The 26,331-nt window shown below is 37.6% G+C and overlaps 1 protein-coding gene across 4 annotated transcripts in view; it reads right to left on the bottom strand.

The window, feature by feature from the left end:
* Window positions 1–26,331, bottom strand: part of LOC306888007 (kin of IRRE-like protein 3) — a gene marked incomplete at both ends in the record, with an annotated part of 196,252 nt that overhangs the window by 23,667 nt on the left and 146,254 nt on the right. For all 4 annotated transcript variants that reach the window (XM_079446096.1, XM_079446095.1, XM_079446097.1 and 1 more), the window contains 3 exons: window positions 7,296–7,401; window positions 17,636–17,786; window positions 24,657–24,814. In XM_079446096.1, coding sequence (XP_079302222.1) covers window positions 7,296–7,401; window positions 17,636–17,786; window positions 24,657–24,814 — 415 coding nt within the window. The remainder of the gene's footprint in view (window positions 1–7,295; window positions 7,402–17,635; window positions 17,787–24,656; window positions 24,815–26,331) is intronic.

Raw genomic sequence — 26,331 nt, 5'->3', positions numbered from 1 at the left:
TAACCCTTTTTAAGTCTAACTTGTTCAGTAATGGAACAGAAAGCCATCATTATGAGTCCCTGCCAGTCATATGCTATCACAGGAAAGTGGAACCCAATTTAGAGGTTACCATGGCAATAAGAGGAAGACCTGGTGTCTAATCCATCTGCTTCTATCATAGTCATCAATGAGGCAAGATAGCTGCCTGTCTGTAGGTGGTTAGAGACCCAGAGAAAGAAAGACTGCCATCTTCTAAGGGAGCCAGTGTCTTCAAGGCTGCTTTGTTTGAAGAAATTACAACACTGTTATAGGACAAATCAGTGACGTGAGATATCTCTGCTTGCTTCAGCATGTTTCTTGCCTGGATACCAAGTTTACATCCCTGAATAGAGCCAGCTTGGTAAAACAGATTCTGAATTGACAAATAGGCACCAGCTCCTTTCCACATGGCGAAACAACACAAACCCCATATTTAATATTGTACCAAATACATCAGATGTTAATAAATTCCCACAAGGAACCATTCATTTCTGTAAGAAGAAGGCACCCCCCCCCCCCCCCCCATACTGACAAAGTAATGCATCTATGTCACTCTCTTGTTCTACTTTGTGGTTCTCGGTTGCCGTCTATGACAGGACACATCTGTACAAGCCAAAGCCAATGGAGAACTACTGTCACAGCCTAACACTGGGCTGAGTACTTCAATAAACAAATATATTCAATGCCAGTTAACTCCTCGCTGTCAAGAAGCATCATTTTGCACTCAAGGCAGCCAGCACTGGTAAAACGCTGCCAAAACTTCACTATTCACCTGCTCTGTGGGAGTGAGTGCACAATTCATTACCTCTGCAACTAACTCATACCATCTGCGGGCCCTGATAGAGAGTCATTTAAAGGATAACAGTCTCCCTCTTGACTAATTTAAAATAAGGAGGGAGAGCAGTTGTAATTGGCCTAGCTAGTGTGCTTGAGAAGCACTGTTTCATGTTTTTAACATAAGCAGCTTACAACACAGTCTGCTAAATCTGCGCAGGCACACCTGTGCTTCCAAAAATATTCAAATCAGGGCAGACGGCTGCGCGTGTCGCCTCCGTCCTCGACATAATTGCTCTGAGGGAAGTGAGTATGCGGCGCTGTGAAACTTTATATTTATGGGCAATTACTGCAGTAGTCGCATGCTATACGTCTACCGGAGCTTTCCTTTCTCGTGGTAACATAAATTACATATTGAGCTTTTGAAGCAGCTGCTTTGTAATCAGATCACAAGATTGACTACGCCATAATTTCATTCTGCTTTAAATAGCCTGTTTATTACAAGAGTCTAGGAGGATGATTATCTTGTTCTTTTAAGTAACTAGCTTATATTTTTGCGCTTTGCTATGTGCGTATTTCATTATAAACTTGTATTCATACATTTTGTGTTATGATCAATCTCAGCTGTGGTCCCTTATGACAAGCATCACATCTTTGCTATTAATTTGAATCCCATATCCTCTAGTTAATACAGGGGAACGTAACTACTATGACACAATATTTAAAGTAAAGTAAAGTCGTGACGTATTGTCAAGTATGGTGACAATGACAATTTCATACTCGAAATTGGTGCTCTGCGTTTAACCCATCCAAGTGCACACACAAAGCAGTGAGTAGTGAACAAATGCACACACACACACACACACACACACACCGTGAACACACACCCGGAGCAGTGGGCAGCCATGCTGCAGCGCCCGGGGAGCAATTGGGGGTTCGGTGCCTTGCTCAAGGGCACCTCAGTCGTGGTATTGAGGGTGGAGAGAGCGCTGTACATTCACTCCCCCCACCTACAATTCCTGCCGGCCGGGGGCTCGAACTCGCAACCTTTCGATTACGAGTCCGACTCTCTAACCATTAGGCCACGGGTAGCACAGAATGATATTAAAAACGATATTTAATGATGCTTTAAAAACGATATTTCCTGTAGCTCAAATAGTAGAGCGATATTTAATGATGCTTTAAAAACGATATTTCCTGTAGCTCAAATAGTAGAGCATGGCGCTAGCAACGCCAAGGTCATGGGTTCGATTCCCAGGGAAAGCAAGAGCTGATAAAATGTAACTTGAATGCAATGTAAGTCGTCTGCTAAATGCGTAAATGTAAAATATTATTGAAATAAAATGCTACTTAAATGAACTCAAAGAGAAAACACTTTCATGTTTTCATAACAAAATTAAGTACACTTTTAAAAGTTTCACTTATTGATGTCAAATTAAAAGTTTTACTTAAAGGTACATTTTTAATCATTATATTTTAATAATCTTCATGCTTTAACACAATTATTTTGATGTGTTGACTAACCTACTAAAAAGCACATGTATAGTACCTGAGTATAATTTAACTGTAGTGTATTATTTGGTGTTAAATTTAAAGTTGATATCATTTAAATGTACGAAATTAAACACTTTTGCATTATTTCAAGTAGAGTATACTTAAATCCTTCTTGAGTGGTTCAAAAACTCACTCCTAATTAAATCCGTTTCATGCATACATTTAAACTAAAATGCATTTAAATTGAATTGTAAATAGTATGCAATTGTGTTTTCCGAAACATTTAGTTTGCACTTAAGTATAGTTCTTTTAAAGCATATTATTTCTGTAAAAGCATACTAAAGTGCGTTTTGTAAAATAGCTAGACCCAGAGTAAATTCTAAAGCTAGTTTTGTGATATGTATTCAAAGATGTATCACTCTTCCCCAATAATGTAATGTATTTAAATCACCCGGAAGCCTTTTCTGAAATTACTGATATATGCAATTTAATGCGATTAATTAAATTTGCAATAAACAGTGTATAATTTTTATCAATCGAGAGCTCTATTTCTAATTCCAACTAGTATTCCGACAGCACAAAACTATGGCAATACAGAGCAAAGGAGGACTGTGTGTTGGTTTTAAGCCCATGGGGTGGCAGACTGGGAGGTTTGGCCGGCAGGAAAGACCCAAATGGTGGGTTAGCTTTGCCAGAGCTGAAGGATTCAGCACTGCACATCCAAAGAGCCAAAACTTCCGTGAGCACAGTGGCATCCGCTGGGTTTCAGCCAGGGTCTTCTGAACAGAACAAACATGACCCCTCAATGAAACCCAGCAGAGTGTCTATGTAAACTTTTGTAAACTTTTGGACTGCTTTATTATTCTGGAGTAGAAGGGTACAGTATCAGGAGGAATTGAATGTTTGGCTTTTCTGTAAGGCAATGCACAGGTAAAGCTTTGGGTTTAGCTGTATTTTTACCCCCCCCCCCCCCCCCCCAATAACAATAACAACAGAAAAGAAACAGAAGTGTTTTAAATAAAACAGTTAAAAAAAAAAATATATATATATACATGTCTGAAGTGAATGTGATATGTTTTAGGTTCATTTTAGCATGTTAATTGATACAGTATTAAATTAAAATGTATTATAATTCACATTTATATTAATTCCTTAAATAAATCAATTAATAGTGCTAAACGCAATTTAATAGTGCTTAATTTAGATTAAAGAGCCAAAGATTTAAATTAGGAGCGAAAACCTCCTCTATATGTAATTTCATCAATATTTATGTTGTCTTTGAAATATACCAAATGTACTGACTAACTAAAATATATTTTAATGTATAGATTTAAAATACATTAATTTCAAATGTAATATCAAATAACACAATACCTTTCAAATACTTTACATGTGATTTAGTATGTTAGTCAACGCATCAAAATAAGTGTAATTCAATAAAGCAAAAATAAATGTTTAAAAATGTTCTTTAGACTTGATTAACCTTATTACAAAGTGCACTTAAGTACTTAAGTAGTGTCTCTCTTTAAGTGCATTTACACGGCCTTTTATTTAAATGATATTGTATAATCTGCAAGTACAGTTTTATACACACACACACCACACCAACACACACTAAAATAAAACAATTTTTATTGTATTTTTTTTTTACACACAGGTACGATAGTTGTAAGCAACAAAGACCAGATTTTGATAGGTTTATTGTTTCAGTTTTTGCATCGGGGCAGATGACATTTCAATATTCATCTGGATATCGTGGGACATGTGCTGGAGATGATGAGCCCGTCTTCTCCATCCTTCTCTCCCGGTCTGGGATGATGCCACACACACTTTCTAGGTTACAATAAAGCTGCTTTTCGCTCCATTATGATAGCATCACAACATGGACTCATATTGGCCAATCTAGCAGCCAGCAGGACAGATGCCCGGAGTTTAATTTTCTGTTTTGAGATATCGGCTACATCTGTTGCTGTTGGTTAGTTTTCCATGTGCTGTTCCCTGGTTGATGAATCATGTCTGGCTGTTTCTCAGAGTCGCTGGGGAACGCGGTCATGGAAAACAAACAGCAGCAGCACCCTTATCTGCGTGTGCACATCAAACGCTTGATAAGCGAAGCGAGCAGCCCACCATGAAAACCTCTTCATCAGCTGTGTCAAAGACATCACTGCAGAGATGCACAACACGGCTTAACTATCCCCAAAACACCCACAACTAACAAGCACAACGCCTCAAACATAATTGTTATTGTGATAATTTGGGAGTAAATCTGCTTGTTTGTTACATGAATCAAAGGATTCTTGTTTTTGATGTTTGTTTGTTTTTTTTCTCAAACATATTGCATACAAGGGATAGTAAAAAACAACAACAAAAACAAAAAACATTTTTTTGTTTGCACACACACACACACACACACACACTTGTACGTACTGTATAAGCACAAATACAATTGAAAATTAAATAAATAATTTAAGTAAATAATAAAAATAAATAAATAAATAAAAAATGCAATGCAAATCAATTAAATACATTATAAATAAAAATAATATGAACCAGACCACTAATGATCAGGCAGTGTTTTGTCTCAATATCCCTGATTGATTAAATGTAAAACTATTATTATTAAATATGAAATTTTAATAATAATAATAACAATACAACATTAATATTGCAAAAATAACAGAAAGCAACAATATAAACCATTACATATTGCCACATGGTTTTAGTATATTATAGAAGTAGCATATTCTCCTAGCACGTCCACTCTTAAGACACTATTTTGGGAGCAATTGAAGTCCACATCTTTCCTGACTCCCATTTCATAAAACGAACCCAACCGGTAATGATCCGTCTCAATGCACATGAATCTGTGTACTTACCACTCCTCAACACATCACATTATGCAGACACCACAATAATAGCATTTCTACTTTGTAGTCCCTCAATCAATGGGTGACAAAATTACCCCATGTTAATGTCAGGGACATTTCAATGGTCCATGAATCCTCTTTGGAAGGCTATCATTAATTCAAACTCTAGCTCTGATATTTTTATTGCTCTCCCACGGAGAAAGTCATCAAGGAAAGTGTCAATCAACACATTTATTAAATTCACGAGAGAGGCCACTGATTTCCTTCAGATCAATGGGAGAGGTTGCTAAAGGGCCCTTAGACATGGAAGAGAAAGAGGAACTCAGTGCAATGTCCTGAAACGGATAGCATTTAGCAATTCATATTCTTTCTAATAATATTTCACACATTCGGATTGCTAATAGTCTAATGTGGTGAATTCATGGGCCGTTAACATGTTATGCTCTTGATGGAGTGAGAGAAAACACTGACGCTTCAGGCAAAAACACGCAACTTCATTCATCGCTCTGCTCACAAACTAACTATTTATTGCAAATGCTGCACATATGAGGAATATTTACATGCACTGTCAGTGATGTTTCAGCATCTGATTCACTAAATTGTGCAAATTCTGTAAAATATATTTCCTGTATAAAAATAAAAAAATAAAAAATCTGTGCTAAACATACTTTGCACACTGCAGTAACCCAGCTTGCTGGCCAGCTTTAATATATATATATATATATATATATATATATATATATATATATATATATATATATATATATATATGTATATATATATATATATGTATATATGTATATGTATATATATATATATGTATATTTTAGTTGATCATTAATGCATGTTAGTGCATTGAGCAGTAACTTTAACCATATACAAGTAATTATGGAATTACATATAAATATGTATTCAAGCCCTAAAAAACACTCTTATATTCAATTAATTGCACTTAGTATTTATTTAAACTATAAACTGTATCATTTTCTCATTCATCCACTGTCATTTTACTGTAAATAATGTAATTAAGTTCCTGGAAACATATTCAGTTTGCACGTATATCAAATTTTCTAATAGAGCGGAATCAGAACCAACCTTGAAGTGAGAGAAAACACTGACGCTTCAACTTCATCGCTCTGCACAGCTCGCACACTCTAAATATGTGAAAATATTACACATATGAAGAATATTTTCTTGCACTTTCTTGTTGTTTTAGAACCCAATTCACTAATTGATTTGTTCAAAATCGATGCAATTTGCATTATGCAGCATCCTAGCTCGCAGGCCAGTTCTGAATTAGGATTAGGGTTTGGTTTAGGGTTACTATTAGATAGATAGATAGATAGATAGATAGATAGATAGATAGATAGATAGATAGATAGATAGATAGATAGATAGATAGATAGATAGATAGATAGATAGATAGATAGATAGATAGATAGATAGATAGATAGATAGATAGATAAGAAATATTATATAGATGAGTTTGAACGAGTTTGAATACGGTTAGAAATAGTTCATAGAAGGGAAGTCTGATTCTGTCATTTCAAAAGCTAGAAACAACTCTGTTTGCCTACCTACAACTGTATTACGGATCCGTTCCATTCCTCAGTACATCAAGATCCACCGCTGTGCAATTCCCTTCAGTATTGATTTTACTGCTCTTATTTTTCACCTAGTTTGAAAACCCACACCGAAAAGCATGTTCTAACAAATCGCCTCGCTATTGGCCCTCCGCAAGGCCGAGGCTACATCTCACGGAAATAAATAACTTGTATTTCAACCTCATTCTCATCTGTTTGGAGAGGACAGGAAACATTATTCTTGGATATTGGATCAGTGTGTCAGATAGACACATCCCTGCTTTGATTTGAATGCCCAATGTGGCACCCCAATCCTAGTCTTGGCTTAGATATAACAAACCGATGCCAGCCAGGATAGTGGATTTCAACTTTGAGATGGCTCTAAAAATATTTGCAACTAAATGCCAGAGCATTTCAGCAACATGTGATGTTCCAGTGAGATGAACAGCGTGAATTAGAGTTAGTTCCGTCTAATCATCCCCAGAGGATGCGGCATTATAAAAGACTTCTAGTATTGGATCACTGGGCATTTTTCTTTCGGTTGTGTTTGGTGTCTTACTTATATTGGGTGACTGGAGGATTAGCTTTGGCTGAGCAATGAAACTTCACCAGGTTCCCCTCCAGGACCGGCTGAGGCTCCACTGAGAGATTCACCAATGGCAAGTCTGCAAGAAAACAAAATAAACTAATAAGAAAACATTCAATTTTTTAGCATAAATGCACAGTAATTGCAACCAATAGGTGGAAATGTGCTATTATCTGAGGAATTGTTCAGGCAGGAAACAATTGTGAGCGTATTAACTCGGCATCATCAAAAAAACACTAACTAAAGAACTGTATGAGTGGTATACCTTTTTATTTTTACAAATCAGAACTTATTAAAACAACGGTTTAATCACAAAATATTCTATTACAATTAAAACCCCAACAAGAACACAAAGTCATGGCATTTAAACTGAGAAAATAATAGGAAACGCACAGATTGTTTGTGTGTGTGTGTGTATATTTACGCAAATGTTACAACTCCTTAACATATTGTTAAATAACTGTCTCTTTATATTATTAGCTACTTATTTAAGTTACAAATATTGTATATGCATGTTACAGTTATGGACTTTTGTTCTTGTTCTAGCCCTCCCGCCTTCTTTAGTTGCCCTGATTAGTTCATTAGCTCCACTCCTGTTTCTGTTTCTCCATGATTGTGTTTAGTATTTAAAGCCTGTGTTCTCCCATGCTCCTTTGTCTGCTATCGTTGTGGATTTGTGTTTGGTTGTGCCCTGCTCAGTCTGTGGATTATTACAAGAACTCTTGATTGTACTCCTTCGTCGTGCGCTTTATTTTGCACACCAGACACGTAACAATGCATTTGCATAGATGTAAAAGTATGTTATTGCTCTGTGTTATTTGAACATAAATCCTTTTAATTTACCAGGTTAAGACATCCACATTACTCCATAAATCAAAGTAAATAACAAAGACAAATATCATCAAACACAAGTCATAACATTAACTTTGTTTAAGAAAAAAAGTTACATTTATGGTACAACAAATGTGCACTGCTAAAAACCTGTGACAGATATGGCATTTAAAAATTGCATTCACTTTCTGGATCCTTAGACATTCCAGGAGTTTACCGGCTGATCTGTTCGCAAAAAAACTGCTTCTTTTTAGTTTTAGAATGTATTGTTTTCGTTAAAATTTACTGATTCAAATTAGTAGCCTAATTATTTTATTACTCTGGGCTAGGGTGACCACCTGGCTATAGATCTGTTTCAGGACAGTACATGTGATTTTACGAGACGATGCAGGATACATGCGAGACCGATAGGTACATTAATACTGTTATGCTATTTAAATACTGATTTACATTCGTTGGCATATGCGCCAATTTATGTTTCTGCCGGTGTATGCCCACACTCCAGGTTGTGCCTATGGCATCATTAAATTCAGGAGAGGAGATAATTCTTGAGCGCACACATGTAACGTCTGACCGAAAGAGAGCATGTCCATTTTCTGTGATAGTGAATGGGAATCCACCTGCGAGCAGAGAAATTTGCACTCTTGCAGTCTATATTGACATTAAAATAACTCCATAGAAAAAGGAGAAGAAAATCGTGTCTGAAAGCTTCCATCGATTTTTTTAAAATGAATTGAGAATGTTGTGTTTTTCCATCGGTGGTGCTCGATCACTTGATGAGGTCCGCTTTATTCCTTTGAGCCGTCCACGAAGTCTTCATCAACGGAAAAACCCCACAGCCCTAATCCTAACCATTTTGTATCATATGCACACCATTATTATTAGATGCAGTAGATGTCCCTCATATGCCTCTCATGCCAGGCCTAATTTTGCATTGTCCACTGAGAACAACGACTGTGTACAACAAAAACAGCTTCACGGGTCTCTGGGGAAGCTAAAAAAAGGAAAAGAGACCTAATTGTTGTGCTTTTACCAAGACCGGACAGCGGCAAGCGCAGAAGCTAAGCAGCACACATCAGCGATTCCTCGTCCACAGGGAGCAGATAAAGATAGAGAACAGAGAGAAAGAGAAACCCAGTGCCAGTCATGCGTTTGAGATCCAGCTATTCTACATATATGTTTTCTGTGTCCTATTACACTGAAGTAACACTAATTTAGTCTGTGCTGGCGCAGCTGTATTCAAGACTCAGCTGGAGTGTCACCGGGGCTCTGCTGTTGTGTGTGGGCGCAGGTCTGCTCTGAAGTGCAGTATGTGGCCCGCAGGAGCACAGCTGGGCAGAGCGGCATCCCAGCGGTGGGTAAAGGTCCCCCATCTGCCTTTTCGACCACACACACCTGTGCCAGGTTGTTCTCTGGCTGAACAACACCAGCCTGAGCCCGCGGGACACACCGGCGCAACCACGGACACACTGATTAGTGCTGTGTGCTGCCCGGTTACCAGCAGGATACGTGTAAAGCGTTTACTCTGGCTAATTGGGCATGCATGTAGGAGGATATCAGGTGGGTTTATTGTCTGATGCATCTTATAAAACAGTTAACCACAGATTGTATATTGTAAATGCCTAGTTGAGATGAACAGCCTACAGCTGGGCTAATGGTCTATATTGGCATTTATTATGATATTGGCAATTAATATTAACCCCACTGCATTATCAACATGATCAAAACTTGGTTGTACACAATATACTACTTTCTTTCTGTCGTCTGATTGATAGTTTTAGCCAGTAAAGAAGGCCTTTTAGCATACTTCAGCTTATGGTTCATGTGCCTTTTTGCTGTGAAATCTTTATTGATTTTTATAAAGTAAATGTGTGAAAAACGTTTATGGCAACACTTTAGATTGGGGAACATGTATTCACTAATAAATAAAAGTTTTCCCTCAATAAACTACCAATTTCCTGCTTATTATTAATAGTTAGTAAGATAGTTTTCAAGTTTAGGTATTGGGTCAGATTAAGGAATCTAGAACATGGTCATGCACAATAACTCATTAACATGTGCTGAATAAACAGCCAATATGCTAGAAATATGCATGTTAATAAACAACTAGTGAGAATTGGACATTAAAATAAAGTGCTACCACTTTTATATTAGAAATATTTTGAGATGAAATTCTACTGGACTGAAGCAACTGACGGTAAGTTTATTCATCATTTGTTTTAGAAAAATCACGTGATCACAAATCATGTATCAAATATGATCATCAGGCTTTTGAGGACAGTTTATTTGTTCATCTCTCATTCATCATTGCATTATATTGCATTATATGTTTAACACACTAAAAATTACAGAGCTTTGATCTAAGACAGATTGGATGATACAGAGTGACTGATATTCATATCACTTTATTTAAGAAGTCTCTTATAAAGATCTCATTGAGTGACATTATTAATATCATATATTTACATTATCAGACTTTAATACTTCGTTTTGGCCATATAAATATAAGCAATTTCACCAAATGTTTTTTTTTGGGCCTCTCCTTAAATAAGAGCTTCATTGTGTACTTTATCAGAAGATAAAAAAAAAGAAAAAGAAACGTGGTTAACAAACTGATGTTGGTAGCCATTGATTTCCATGATATGGAGGGGGGGGGGGGGGGGGGGGGGGGGTCCTATGGAAATCAATGGCTACATCAACTGTTTGTTTACTAATATTCTTCAGAATATTGTATTTTGTGTTCAATAGAATAAAGAAACTCATACAGGTTTGAAACAACTTGTATGAGTAACTTGGTGAGTAAATGGAAGCAGAATTTTCATTTTTGGGTGAACCGTCCCTTTAAAACACTGAATAATGTTAACATTCATTTTTGGCCTTAGCTGTTTTGAAGCACGTCATGATTGCCTTTGATGTCAGTTCAAGTCTTTTGGGAGTGACCCTTGAGGGACAGGAAAGCCATCAAAAGTGTCGACTACTTATGACAAAACCGAAGAGTGACATTAACTTTCTGTCTTAAATAATGAAATAGGCGTTTTAGATGGACGTTTGGCCCTAGAGGATTGACTAGCGCCTCTCAAAGGCCCGGGCTCCAGAGGCAGGCTGGCAGAAGCTTGCCAAGACTGCCCGTGACCCCCAAATCTATGTACAGACAGTGTCTTAATAAAGAAGTCTGTTTGTCACTTTGATGTATAAATGCATGAGTCTCTCCGGCCTGAGCAGCATGCGACAGGCCATCAATATTCAGCTCTGCTAATTCCTCCGCTTCATCAGCAGGGAGAGCACGGAGGTCTGAGACACGGCTGCAACAATGACAGCCCCCAAAACAATGGGACTGGAGAACAGGAGCGATGTGAAAACAAAAATTATATAAAATAAAAGGGTTGGGGAGATGACAGCTTTTGATCGGAAGTTCAAAGCGAAGAGCAGATGGCGGTTTTGAACAATCGGCCAACTTCCCCAGAGTTGCAAGGAAGGTGCCAAAGAAAATGGCTTCTCTGCCTTTCTTAAAGCTTGATTTCCATTCTCCCCGGGTCACAGTGGCCAGCTGTTCTCGGTGAGAAAGAGAGAGCTGATGGCCCAGTATCAGCGGGAGGAGGGCGATTGAATCTCTTTATAACTTGTGTGCCACAGTGCGGGTTTCACTGACACTGAGATCTCACATCAACTCTTGCGCTGTCTGCGAACACAGTTCATGTGTATATATTAAGGCCCTTTGCAGTGAGTTTATTTGGCGACAAAGTAAGTAACGGTTCCTGGTAGGTATTTTCATCATGAGCAATGTATAAAGTTATAAGCAATGTAGAAAGTCACACACACACGATATGACTTAATCCTCTTTATGTATTACTAATTTACTCTATGCCATTAAAATCCCCCTGCAGTCACCGACTTGATGCCTTAAACTTATCTTTTATAATCAAAAAATTACATATTCAAAGTTTCTTCCTATTAAAATACTGTCTTAATGTCTTAAAATGGCTTGAATATAACTCTACACTCTTGCCTCATTAAGTATACTGGGAACGATGAATATGCAAATTAGTCCCCGCCTCCATTAAATCACACTAGCTCAGACTACCTGCCCCACTTTCACTCAGTTAACTTTTTTAAATGCTACATTTATGTGTTTGAACCAGAAACTGATTCCAAAGAAGAAATGGGAAGAGCGAATTGTACATTGCTCTCTACAAGTCAATGCATCAGAATCGTTACGCATTTTATGTATTGCTCACTACAACGTCAGACATATACCATAGCAAATATCATTATTCTTTGGCTTGACTACATTATAAAACAGCGAATAATATATTGATAATGTTACACAAACTACGTTCTTGTTCAATATCGCAGACAGCTACCTTAAAAAAAAATCAACATCCTTAGGTAGAAACGCTTCTCTAATGATTTGAAAATCCCCACCTCATAAGATGATGTTTTTATACATTAAAAACAAGACCAATACAATAAAAACTATACACAAGAATAACCAGACAATTAGTGAACTGTATAGTCCGATTTGAAAATATACATATTTTTGACCCAGTAGTAGAGTAAAAATGACATACTAACCATAACTGTCCCACATGATCAGCCTACATCAACCGCTTCTCGAATACCAATTTCCAGGACCCCAAACGGAACAAGTACAAGCACCGAGTCCACTATGCAGTACACTATAGATTAGCTTTCGTCTCACTTCATAAGGGATACACTGATGCAGTGCTTTTGATCTAGCGCTTTAGTTCTGTGCAATGAATTTAAACAGTTTGCAGTTTTTGCCCTGTGGAGCTGTCTGTCAAACTCTGCAACATGAATAATGCATTGCTAAAGCATATATTCCTTTACACATAATGTGTTATTGCCATCACTAATCGAATTATAGCCCATCTGTGCATCTAATTCCATTCAAGGTATAAAGTTAAAATAATATCAGAATTAAAAACTCTGAAAACTTTAAGCTGAAGTATAGATGCAGTGAAGCACAGGGGTAAGGTTATACATTATCCATCCATCCATACATTCATCCATACATATAACAAATTGTTTGTCTGAACATTTTCTATCCTGGCTTCTTTGCATGTGAAATAAAATACATGGATTTGCGAGAGCAGCTGGTTTTGCTGTCGTGTGATGTAACCCCACTAAGGCCAATGCCAGATGAAGTTTGGGTTTTTCTTCAGCTGTAGGATCTTAAAGAAGTGCCCACTTTAATTTCCCAGTCAATTTCATATTTACATGCTAATTCGCTTAACCCCGGGTCAAATAATCCTAGCGGGGGTTTATGTTTAGCAAAATTTCTGAAGTCAATCTAATTCCTGGGTTTAAATGATTACTGGAAAATGAAGCCAGGGAAATGCATTGAACTGGACAAGTTTAAGCAGTGAAGTAATGCGGTGGATAATGTTTGGACTCGTCTCATTTAGGCCTCATTTTGGCCGAAAGCGAGCGGCTGTCTCAGAGGTCTGCGCTGATCAGAATGAGAATTATCTGAGCTGAGGAAAAATCCAGAAAGCCTTTAATTACTTTTGTTGCCGATGACATTATCACATTGAACCAAGTGGTCAATTAGTGGACTCTGAATGAGCACTGACAATAGCTAGAGTGGGCATATTAGAGGATGGACGTGATGAAACGTGCGCACACACATCCCTCGTGGGTTGTTTTTTTTTTCCTTTTTCATCCAGTGGAGCTGTCAGTCTTAGTAAGTGTCTTTCATTTGGCTTAAGTAATTTATCAAAGTCTCTGTCCGATATTCTAATCTTTTCCTTCTTTCCTCCTTCCTTTAAGGTTCTCTTCTTAACCTTTTGTCACTCCCTTAAACAGGCAGACGGGAAGAATATCTGTCATTCACCTGGGGTCAGCCATCGATTCTCTGTCTGTTCTGTGTCTCAGCCTGTGTAGGGTACATGGCAACATATTCACCGCACTGCACTCACAACATCGATCCTGCTACACACGCACGCACACCACATACACAAAGACAAAAAAGTAAAATAAAGCCTATTGATTTTTTTTTTTCATTCTCATTACTCTTGCTAAGGCCGAGTCTGGGCACTGCGCTGCTGTCCTCGCCTACACGTTGTTTATTGCGATTTTCAGGGAGTATGGCAAAGACGTTCTTTATCTATAACTGTTTATTTTCCTGGAAGAGCCATAAGAACTATTAGAGGGAATCTGATTCATTCCATTGACTTAAATCATTTAATTCAGTTCACTCAAAAGATTAATTATCTGATTCACTCAGTTGCTCTTTCTGTTGGTGGAGATGAGTGATTATGTTTTTGAGCATTAAGCGATTCTTTTAATCCCTGTGTTCAACTATTACTACTTTTATTTGTCAAATAGTATAGGTGAAAAACAGTACATGCTTATATTGAGGCCATGGGACAGGGAATCACATATGGAAGCAGACGCATATGTAAAATAACACATCATCAAACATTAAAAAGCACATAAATGAAGACTGCCTAATGTTACCGAATGAAACCCATGAAGTGGTTTAGGACTTTGAAGCTTTGGAGGTGTTGAAGGAAGCAATCTACTCCATCTATGTTTTGAATCCGATCCAGCTTTTTCTTTTTTTTTTGACATATTGCATGTTCAGATATTCATAATATATATATATATATATATATATATATATATATATATATATCACTGATGAGGAAAGAGTTAAAAAAAAAAGCTGGTGAGGAAAGAGTTGAGTGTCTTAAATTTAATTTCATCAACATAATGTTTGTTTCTTGAAAGTTCACTTTTCCATTTTTGAGAACTGAAATCACTGAAAACATATCTGGAATTAATTCACATAGAAATTTGGAATTTGTGTCATTTCCCAAACATCTGGCAATGCTTTTGGGACTATACAGCCCAACAACTGTAATATACATACACAATATTTGATATTAAGTGAAATGTAAACCTACAAACAACTACCTCCTCTAAACCCGATTCTAACACATTTAACATATACTGACCAACCAAATCGGTATACTACTTAACAAATACAAAGTTCTGTCATGAATCTCTAGATGGCACAGGCTGATATGGTTCTAACTCAATCTGATATATAATCACATCATTATTCACATGCCACAGCTGATTTCTGATCAGCCGCCGATGAGCTTCTGCTCAACATTCAAATACTCAGCTAGAGCTTGCCGTAGCAGTTGCAGTGTGCTTCAGAAACCCTCCACGTTCCCCAGCTTCACCTGTATAGATCTGCTAAGGGGCGATTTCATACTATATATGGGGGTTATTTCATGTATATCTGCAGGAGCAGTATTTCTAACATGCTCACAGCTGCGGCAGAGCAGCGTAGCGTAGCAGATCTATTCCGCCAAAACACATTAACATTGTCTTGCACATTGCCATGCTAAACTGTCCGAGAGCTGTCATTACAGAACTAGTGGTTTGTGTTCACTCCACCCTTAAACATACTCATTATTGAACAGTTGAGGGAATGCTTGTGAGATCACACTTTTCTATGTAATTATGCATCAGCTTCATTTATTCATATTAAACGCTTTCCACTGGAATGATCTCGGTGAGTTTAACGGTTGCGTGCTGCAGTGGAGTGCGAGATGTGCAATTCTCTTTACCCTGAATCATCTGTTCTGTGCGTCGGCAGACAGCTGTCCTTCATCAATATTAACTGATTTGCATGGCTACACAGCCCCCCCTGTGGCCTGGAGGATGCGCCAGTGGAAACACTCGTACCCTTCCGCATCAGGTTCACATCCTTAGCTTCGTCCCACCTGCCGATACCACCATAACTTATTCATTAAACACCTGCTAGTGTTTGATCCTCAGAGGGGGAGCTTGCCGTCATCGCTTACCATTCACCGTTTCTATTTGTTCCCTTCTTCTGAGTTAATGTCTCATGCTTTGCAGAGCTCCAGCTCGGGAGGTTGGTGTAAATGTATCCCACTCAGATGGGTATTCATTTAGTCATTCAAAAGCGGACTGGGCCTCTGACTGCATGTAATTCTGAAAACCTCATTATCCTCTTTGCACGGCTCCTGTTCCATATTCACCTGCCTCTCTCCCAGGGATGTTCCTTTCAGCCACGCAGAATTTTGCAACACGATGGCTTGTCTCTGTGATACATCTGAAATATTTCCATCTTTCCGTGGAGAGGTGGTGAGAGTAGAGTAATGAAATTAGAGAGCACAGAGACTTGGCAAATTTGTCTGCTCTGTGGCTGAGTTCAATTACAGTAGGTCTGATTTCTCGCGTGGTTTAATTAAAACACAGACGGTGGAATGGGGAGCAGATCTGGACAGCAGTGGAGTGTACAGCGCCTCTGCGCGTCTACAGAGCATTTGGAGTAGAGCGAGTGGGATACATAGAAATGAGGGGAGGGAATGTAATACATTTATACAACAGTTAGTCCTAATATTTCTTACAACTGGATGTTTCGCTGTGGTTTGTATCTCTCCGCCTATCTGTGTTCACTCTCTGTTGCTTGGTGATAATACAGTATTGTCTTCAATATGAACTAATTTTTAAATCCTAAAAATAGGCTTCATTATCATTAAACGTCTATTTATCTATCTCTCTGTCTCTCTACCTATCTATCTATAAATGTTATTTTTGCATATATATTTTTTGTTTCGCATTGCAGTCTATATTTGTGAAGCATTCTGTACTGTACATAAATAAATACAATTATTTACAAAAATATAAAAAACAACAATGTCTTCAATGTAGACTGTATTATTATTTTTATGCAAAATACTACTACTACCACGCCCTATCTGCTGTCTGCTGCTTTGCATAAACGCATTCGAGCAAACATTTAAGCTAGTGCAACACTAAAAAATGTTAATCATCTTGCACCTGCACCTCACCTTGCACCCACATCCCTTTTGTGCTACAAAGTAATTCTCATGTCATGCATATAGTTGCACAATGGAGCTGTCACTAGTAATGGGTCTCTAAATAGTATGTCCTGCTTTATTAGTCATAGTTAACATTACTGATGAGGATTCGAGGCTTTGAGCAATGCAAGTATAGCGTTCTTGTTCTTTGAAACTTCTAGAGAAGAGTGGGTGAGATATGAAAGTTAATGTGATTTTTTTTTAAAGTAGACAAACAAAAACATGATTTCTAACAATTTGAAACTGATTAGAGTTTACATTTCAAGGGTTACCAGATGCAACATTGTGGTGACTTTTTGTGCTTTACAATTTTGAATTGTGAGCAATTCCAGAACATTTTTATTCATCACATGATTTGCATATTGGTACAATTTTCATATGAAAATGATGAAAAAGCCAATCTACATTGATTATGAGACACCAGTAGACAATTCTCCCATTAATGCTGAAAATATAAGTGCTCTTAGATTAGTATGACATTGTATTTAGTAGTTTTAATTCAGTGGAAAGCAAGCATGATCCAATTAGAAAGAGAGAGAAAAATGCTGACTTTGTGCATGTAAATAACATTTTTTTAAAAAGAGTGGTATCACTTACGTTGAATGTCAATAGTGACACTGGTTTCTTTCCCATTGGGCACAGCCTTGTTGGATGCCCGACAGATAATCTTCTGCCCAGTTTCAATGTTGGAGGCTGAAATGTAGAGGGTGCTTACAGTGCTCTCCCTTCGCCCATCTCGAAGAAGAGTCTGGAGGAAGAAAATATAGTACGGTTATGGACAGTTAAATTGTGCATTTAATTTAATTTAATTTAATTTAATTTAATTTAATTTAATTTTATTTTATTTTATTTTATTTATTTTATTTTATTTATTTTTGTATTTGTAAATATTTACATATACATCCAAAATGCATTATTATTATTGTTATTATTATTATTATTATTATTATTATTATTATTAATATTATTATTATTATTATTAATAATAATAATAATAATAATAATAATAATAATGATAATGATAATAATAATAATAAAATTTATTAATTTATTTATTTTAACAAATTAATTAAAAAATATATATAAAATAACTAATGAATAAATAAATAAAAACCCTGGTCATGGATGTTACTCTATGGAAAGTAAAGGAAAAGTTAAACTGGTGATTTTTCAGTTGCAGTCATGGGTGTTGAGGGTGAAAGGCAGCACAAAACAACATCATTCAAAATCAATCCCAAGGCTGGCATTCAGAAAAAGCCCTTTTTCCCCCCAGCTGCCCATAGGAAATGGAGACAAACAGTCCGTTCTGTGCTCATGGTCTCTCTGCACATGGACCAATTGTTTTTGGGAGACAACAGCATGTTTTGGGGCTCATTTGTGAAGTTTGAGAGTGAAGCTTTGGTGCGTGGCATGTCGTACACCATAGAGGAAATCAATCTTCTCTTCCAGTGGTCATAGTCTAAGCTAGGCCTTGCCTGCCCGGCGTAGAGATCCATCTGGAAGCGCTCGACAGAATCCACACTCTCTGCCACACAGCAATGACTCACAGAGAGGCAGAGAGAAAGAGAGATGCTAACCAGCATGGCCAACACAACAGTCACCCACCAGAATAAATTGGCCTTCCCAGCAGGCATTCTTCCTGGCTTGTGTTCACTACTTCATCTCTCACTTTGTCTCTCTCTTTAATTCTCTTTTTCATAAACTTCTGGTTCCAATGTCAGGGTTTGGCTGGTTAGCATCTTGCACTAGTAGTGAGACCCCATACGGCAAAATAAAAAAAGTCTATTTATAAAAAAAAAAAAAAAAAAATATGTCCAAAATGTATGCATATTATATGCTAAATGCATGTTATAAAACTTATCAAACATATTTATATATTTTAACAACTGTATTAGCAAATACTTTATATTTTTTGCATTACATTTTTAAATATTTAAAATATTATATATTTAATTTATAATTTAATACTTTATATATCTCTAGTCTTTTTGAAGGAGAACGCTAACAGATTGCTTTGCTTTCTCCAGTTATTCTAAAGCTTGTGGGTAACGCCATTTGCTCTTTGAAAACTATATATATATATATGCTATGTTTTTACCACTGAAATCTATCGATGTACATTGTTCACTTATGAAAGTATAATTTCCAGCATGTGAAAGTGTTCCAGTAAAATGTCCCTTCAGCCAAACCCCCACAGCAGCCTGTGGCCTTTTAATGCCAGAAGCGTTGACTTGAGTGGGTGGCCAGTCAAGACCCCATCTGTGTCTCTATAAGACCATGTATTAATGTCATCAGCTCTCCCAAAGAACCTAAAAGAATAATGTACTTTTGAGCCATAATAGTCACTCGCTAATAATTAGTCACGTCATTGCACAGGCCAGTGATAGGGAGCTCACTAATAGTAGTAATTACTTACTCATTTTTTTCTTCTTTTTTGCCACCGATCTGAACTATAGTAATGAACCTCCCACTCACCATCCCACCAATAGGGAGGAAAAAGAAAAAGAAAGTAAAAGAGTGCGAGACAGAAGAGAGGAGGAGAAAAAGAGAGAGGCATATATTTAAAACACACTGAGAATGTGTTATTATGGGTGCCACAAAGTCCTTGATTAAAAAAAAAAATAAAATAAAAAAAAAACCTTTCCAGCAAAGCCACATTTCTCACCTTTCTCAAAACTCAAAAGAGGCTTTTCAGGCTCTTGCCCTGTTTGAGTCTGGCTAACTATAGGAGACTGATTTAGCTTGTATTATCTGCTTTGTCTTTTTTGGCTATTAAAATGGGCTTTACTGTTTGTTTGTATTGTTTGCAATTTGAACTTGTTATGTCTGTGGCAAGATTTCTGCTGAATGATATTGGATTGCACATTTAGTAACATTTTCAAAATGTCCTGTGAGTGGCACTAAAAGCGGATTCAGTTTTAAATTAATTTTAATATTTTTATTACTTTGCTTATATTGTCTATGTATCGTGGTGCTTAAAATACGTTTGAAAATGATGTACCACAAAACGAAACATTAACAATAGTGTTATCGAAAGCAAATGTGAAAAAAAAAAAAAAAAAAAAATTCTGGAGCAACCATGCCATGTTAACTTGCATCTCCAAGTCTTTGAGCTATGTTATCACTACTTGTGTTTCACAGGTCTCCTACCCGAGTGCTTCAAATCACAAGTGCTATGCTGTACCAGGTGCGCTACTGAGCAAGTTTACTATGTCAGAAAAGCAAGAGCTGGTAATGTGATGCAAACGTCAAAATGTATTAATTTACAAATCATGTACTAGTGTTGTAAAGTGAAAGATACCTCAAAAAAATATGCCTTTATTAATCAAGAATCTGCCCCTGTAATCAGCCTGTAACTTGTGTAGAAAGGAATACAAATTTTGTCGTTTTACTTCGTCAGCTGGAAACGGCAGTGAATTTTGAGTTTGGAGTTTTGCAAAAATGTAGGCAGAGGCATGTTTTTTTTTTTTTTATGAGACTATGTTTGCATTAACACTTGTGTTGGAATATGTATAAAAAAAATTGGTGGACTGAATACATTGTATTGTCACAGCAATTCTACTGAAAGGGTTTCACCAAATGTAGGCCATTCCATACTGTACAGCATATTCTGTTTGTCAGAGAGTGGAGCAGCGAGCGTGACGGCTGTTGCTCCGCAGACTAGGTGCTCACCTCACCAGCTGAAAGACACAAGCTGTCAGCCGCAGGATGTGTCAATGTAATATCCTGCCTGACACAGTCCGGATTGTTTCCCTCATTGCTCAGGGCCTGTCTGAAGTCATTAATCTTGAATGGGGCCTGAAACAGCCAAGGACTCAACACTTAACCAGGACCGGGCCGAAAATAGCTCCAAATTACAAATAGATAATTTCTGATGGTGCAGCCTGGAGCGTGTCAGCTCTCTCTACAGGAAGTGAAGGCTGGAAATCAGGAGTGGAGAATACAGCTTAAGAATGAGGCCTGAGACAGAATTAGAAATGTCAAAATTAGACGTGTGTTTTTAGGCACAATGCCTCAGCTGTATGTGCATGTCAAATGGGCCTGTCCCTTGTCAAATGTCAGAATCTGAAAATAAAGTGCCTGCGTTGGCCTCATCTAGCCATTTACTTGGTTTAAAGGTTAGCAAATGTCAGTAAACATCTTTTTGAAGTGTGCAGACAAAAACTGTGTGAAATTAGGGTTGACGTCTGGGCGACAAAAAAGCGGCAACGATTTGCTGATTAGATCTCAAGGCGCACTGATATTAATAATTTAGGCAACATTAGCATGCCGTCACAAAGTCCCTTAATGCGTTTTTAAACGCAGGCCATTGCTGGAACGTGTTTCGAATCAGCCGTAACAATTGAGGACCGACACGACCACACGTTTTACTGCCTATTACCACGTATTAATTTCACTATAAGAGAGATAAGCGTTCTGCGGCTTTGTTTTCCCATCTCCCTCAAAAGGAGTGTAAAGTTCTGTCTCTGTTCCTGGGGTTAAAAGCCATTCTTTGATTAACTAATTTAATCCTGCACCTCCAGTTCTGATTAATTTCCACCATTTTACAGTGCAATTAATTAGATGCCTTTTTACTTCTCTCCTCTCCCACTTTTAATTTCAGTGGCAAAACCGCAAGAAGGTTAATTAAGAGGGGGGTGCTGAGGGAAGGGGATAGAAGTGAAGGGGTGGAGGCAGACTGATATTTCAAGCATTAACAGGAGAGGCTAAATTTGGAAAAGAGAAAGCGTGAAGGCTGCGTTGCATGCTACCTGCTTCAGCAGCATGAAAGAATTTGCCACTTTCAGTCTGATACTAAAGTTAATTAGAACTCTATCTGAAATATTGAAATATTATCTGACGGTGGACATTACTATTTAAAAGCCTACACTAATTATACAGAAATTTAAGCAGGAATGAAGTCTTGGGGTAAAATTAAATTTGAGAGACAGATGAGGAGGGAAAGGCAAAGTTTTGAGAAGGTGTGGAGGAGGGAGAATAAAATAGTCAAAGAAAATTGAATTTTGGAGATAATGGACAGTAATTTAAATGTCCCATCTATTTCTCACCCAGAAAAAAAAAAGCCAGATATTTGGATATTTGAGAGAGGTTTGATAATCCCAGTGAGAACTGAACTCCCCAAAGGACATAAAAACAAAAAGATTCCTAAAACGTATCTACACTAAATGTATCGGTCGATCGATCAAAATGTAGTATTCTGTTCAAAATAAATATTTCTATAAATGTTTTTTACAGCCACTTTTGATTAATGTAATGCATGTTATTTCATATTAACTCTCGCTTTTGTTGACATCATAAGATTTTAAAATTGAAATATGAATTAATAAAATTGATTTATTAATTTTATCTTTAAAATAGGGGATTGTTTTGGTTAGCTAGTGGTGACAAAATGTGGACTCTGCAAAATGAGACACAACTCAGAATGAACTATAGAAAGTCCTTTTAAAAAGATGCCCTTTTTGAAATTCGTTTAAAAATTCACACACTTGGCAAAAATCGCAAATTACTAACCTGTTCCCTCCATCCCATCCATTTGCTGCTTTGCCTTTGTTGTGTCTTATCGTCACATCTACAGCACCATCAGTGTTTTAATGGCAGCTCATCAGGTAATGACATTCAGAGGCCAATAGAAAAAACTCCACCTCAGCAATTGAAGGATGACGCATTAGTAATTTGAATCACTGAGCGTCTCCAGAAATGCCAGTCCAACAGAAAGACATATTCACTGCATATTTCATACAGACATTGGCCTTCATTTGTCCCGATTATGAGCCTGATGAAGGGGGAGTGTGAGAGAGTTTCCGCTTGTCCCATTATCCATTATTCAGACCAAGTGATTTTGGCTTAATTGACTGCATTGCTTTTTAATAGCATGAATAGAGATATTAGAAAGCTCAACTGCCTACATCCATCACAATGGCCTGTCCCTCACACCCATCATCGCGATAACCACACACAAAAAATAAATAATAAAATAAATAAATCTTCAGATTAGCGGCGCTTCCTTTAGTAAGTATGCTGATGGGGAATACGGTATTCAGTTACACCAGCTAAATCAATGGTGTTTATCTGCTCTTTAGAAACAGCCAATAGTCAGATCAGGTAGAGGAAGGAGTAGCATTAGGGTTAGCCGAGAGGATCTTGCAAGCACTGTTTATTTATGTGGCTGTATTGATTACACGGCTGCTGCTTTCTACCGCAGACTGACCCGAGTAGAAGATCACAATGGGAAGCTGAGATTTAATATGAGTTTTGATTGCATTAAAACATAATTATGATACATGGATTTGGGCTGGATCACATATAAACACATACAGACATCAGGTGTTTGTAGGGGAGGGAAACCTTTTATAGGAGGAACATTCAAGGGGGGGGGGAATAATTTGGGGAAAACAATATGGCTTTGCCTTATCTTGCCATCTGTTTGTTTGTGTTGACATATTTTGCAGGGTAAGGAGGACAAACATGTCTCTGTCATTTCAGTTAGAGGCTGGATTTCCAGGGATTTTCTTCCAATCAAATGGAGCTAAGGGCTAAAGCGAATGAGTGCAGATGGTGGACGCAATCATGACCACAGATGGCTCTCACCACGAGTGACCATTTCATACGAAATTGAAGAAAACCTGCACATACAGTATTATTTTGCACAAAAAATAAAAGTAAAGAAAAAGTAAAAGGACTTAGGTCTTGTCTTTGCATCTGAATACACACACACACTTGTGTGTTTACCCTCTGTAAAAATCGCGTTCCGGGCCCCCTCTCCCTCACCGGGCCCTTGGAATCGTCCTAACCTCCTTTTGCCACGTAAGGCATGTTCCTGTATCAACATCTTTTGTTGATCATGGAACAACATTCCTGTCTGAAAACATAATCACTACCCTAACCATAATTTATACCTAAAATCAGATCATTAGGATCGAGTCAGTTAGAAATACCAAGGCTTCACACAAAACAAGGGGAGTTTGCTTTTAGCTATTATGCCGCCCACAGTTGGAATCAGCTTCTAGAAGAGATCAGATGTGCTAAAACATTAGCCACTTTTAAATCTAGATTCTGTTTAGCTGTGCATTTATTGAATGAGCACTGTGCTATGTTCGAACTGATTGCAATGCATTTAATGTATAATCATTTTCTATTGTTAACTGTTTTAAATTCATTTTACATCAATTTCTAAATAATTTTAAAAGTTTTTGTGATTTTTTTTTTATCTTCCATTAATGTAAAGCACTTTGAATTACCATTGTGTATGAAATGCGCTATATAAATAAACTTGCCTTGCCTAAAATCAGAGAGAAATGATGAGTGAAATGATGAAGGGTGAAACACCTAACCCAGCTTGTCAGCCTAAAACTGACATTTCCTGTAAACGTATTCCTCAGTTCTGATTGGTTGATTAGAATGTTGTTCCAGAATCAATAAGTATGTTGATCCAAGACCATGTTGTACTTGGTGAAATCGCATTCACAATAAAGGATATTTAATAATGGGAGTGTGTGATACTGCATATACTGTATGTTTGCACATTTTAAGGGCTAACATAATATATATTGTCATATTTATATATTAAAGTGGCTAGTGAGACACAAATAAACAGTAATTTAAAGTCCTCAAACCTTACCTTAGAGTACGTGGCACCATTCAGCACCTCTCCATTTCGGATCCAGATGATCGAGGCGCCGGGTTTGGCATTGTCTGCGTGACAAGTCAGATTAAGGGGGTCGCCTGCTCTCAGGCTCACCACAGGCCCTCCGATGATAACGGCGTCATCAGGTGGAACTAAACAAGACGGAAAAGGAAAATTAAGTTGGAAGATCTGCCAAGATACCAAAATCTGTACTCAAAACTCAGAGATTTCAATATGAGCTCGTGCTACACTATGAACATCTGAGCTGCAAGATTTTCCTCTGGGAAGTGCTAGACTTACACAAAATCCAAAGGTTAGCGAGTTACTGCCAGTGCCGGGCTATTATGGATTTTTGAAAATTACCTTTCATGCAGTGTGTAGCACAGCTCTAAGTGAATAAAAACCTCCTGCAAAGTTTTGAATCTGAAAGTGCACCATGTATAAAATTATGGTCTCTCAAATGAAAGAGTCAACTCTGAATCATTGAAACGAGTCATTTTTCAAACGAATCCCAAGCCTTTCCATGTTGATGTCAACATGAAACATTAGCATATTGCCCGCCCACTTGTTGTTTTTTCCCTTGGTCTGAATGAAAATGCAATTTCATTATTTGCCTCTAGGTGCCGGTTTTGGAGCAGTAAAACAGAGGTTTCCCAGTAAAGGCTGTACACAAAGCAGCACTGCGCTCACAATGTAATGCTTTATCAGGCATATGATGAAATGAAAATGAGACCAAGCGGACCAATCAACGCAGATTAGCATCACGTTAAGGAGGGGTTTGGAAAAATGAATCGTTGAGTGAATCGTTCAGGAGTCGTTGAGCAAGTAAGGTAAAAATAAATGCATATTATAAGACAATGAAAGTGTTTTTTGACCTTTCATGCATGCCAACCTGTTGTTGTGGACTCCCAAAATCAAAATATGAACCTTTCATTACCCATAATAGGGGCACTTTAATTCAGATCATTTCGTATCATCTTCATGAAGAGAGAAATATTGCAACTGGAAAACAACTGTCTAGCATGTGACGGTATTCTGAACTGAACGGTGTGGGCCGAGCATTAAGGAATGAGGCTTGATCATAGTAGAGTGGTTTAATTGTATCTGAATTTAAAGAAAACCGGTGTGATTTGTATGTATGTGGAAGCATCATCGCAGTGTGACTCAGAGCGAGGAGCAGTCGAATGTGCACGTGAAATGGGCGTAATAATGCGAGTGAGGACTGAGGAGGCGTAGAGGCAATCTAAGAGAAGCAAGGAGACATTGTGTGAGGGCTGTTAAGACCAGCAGAAAAAACAAGTTCATGAATGGCACTGATTGCTCTCTCTGTTTAACACACACCCAAACCCGATCATCCTGCGTTTTATTCAAACTCCAGTGAATTATTGATCACCCTGCATGCTCATTACCAAACAGATCTGGGGCAAGAGAAAATCAAAGTTAGTAAGCAGCCAGTGGAGAGAAGTTGAGAGCGAAAGAAAGAGAAAAGGACAAAATAAGGGGAGGTCATGGCAAAGAGAAAGATAATTACAGTCAAGGGGTTGTTCAGAATTGCATGTCGCTGATGTCTTTAATTAGCCTGAAAAAAAGGAAAGCTGTTCAGTCTTTGCTTACACTGTTAAAAGTATTCAATGAGTACATTCAGCTGTGCACACAAACAATATAAATT

This window comes from Barbus barbus (genome assembly GCF_936440315.1).
Source record: "Barbus barbus genome assembly, chromosome: 22".
Classification (NCBI taxonomy): domain Eukaryota; kingdom Metazoa; phylum Chordata; class Actinopteri; order Cypriniformes; family Cyprinidae; genus Barbus; species Barbus barbus.
Note: the sequence above shows the minus strand (reverse complement) of the source record. Positions and strands in the feature narration are given on the sequence as shown.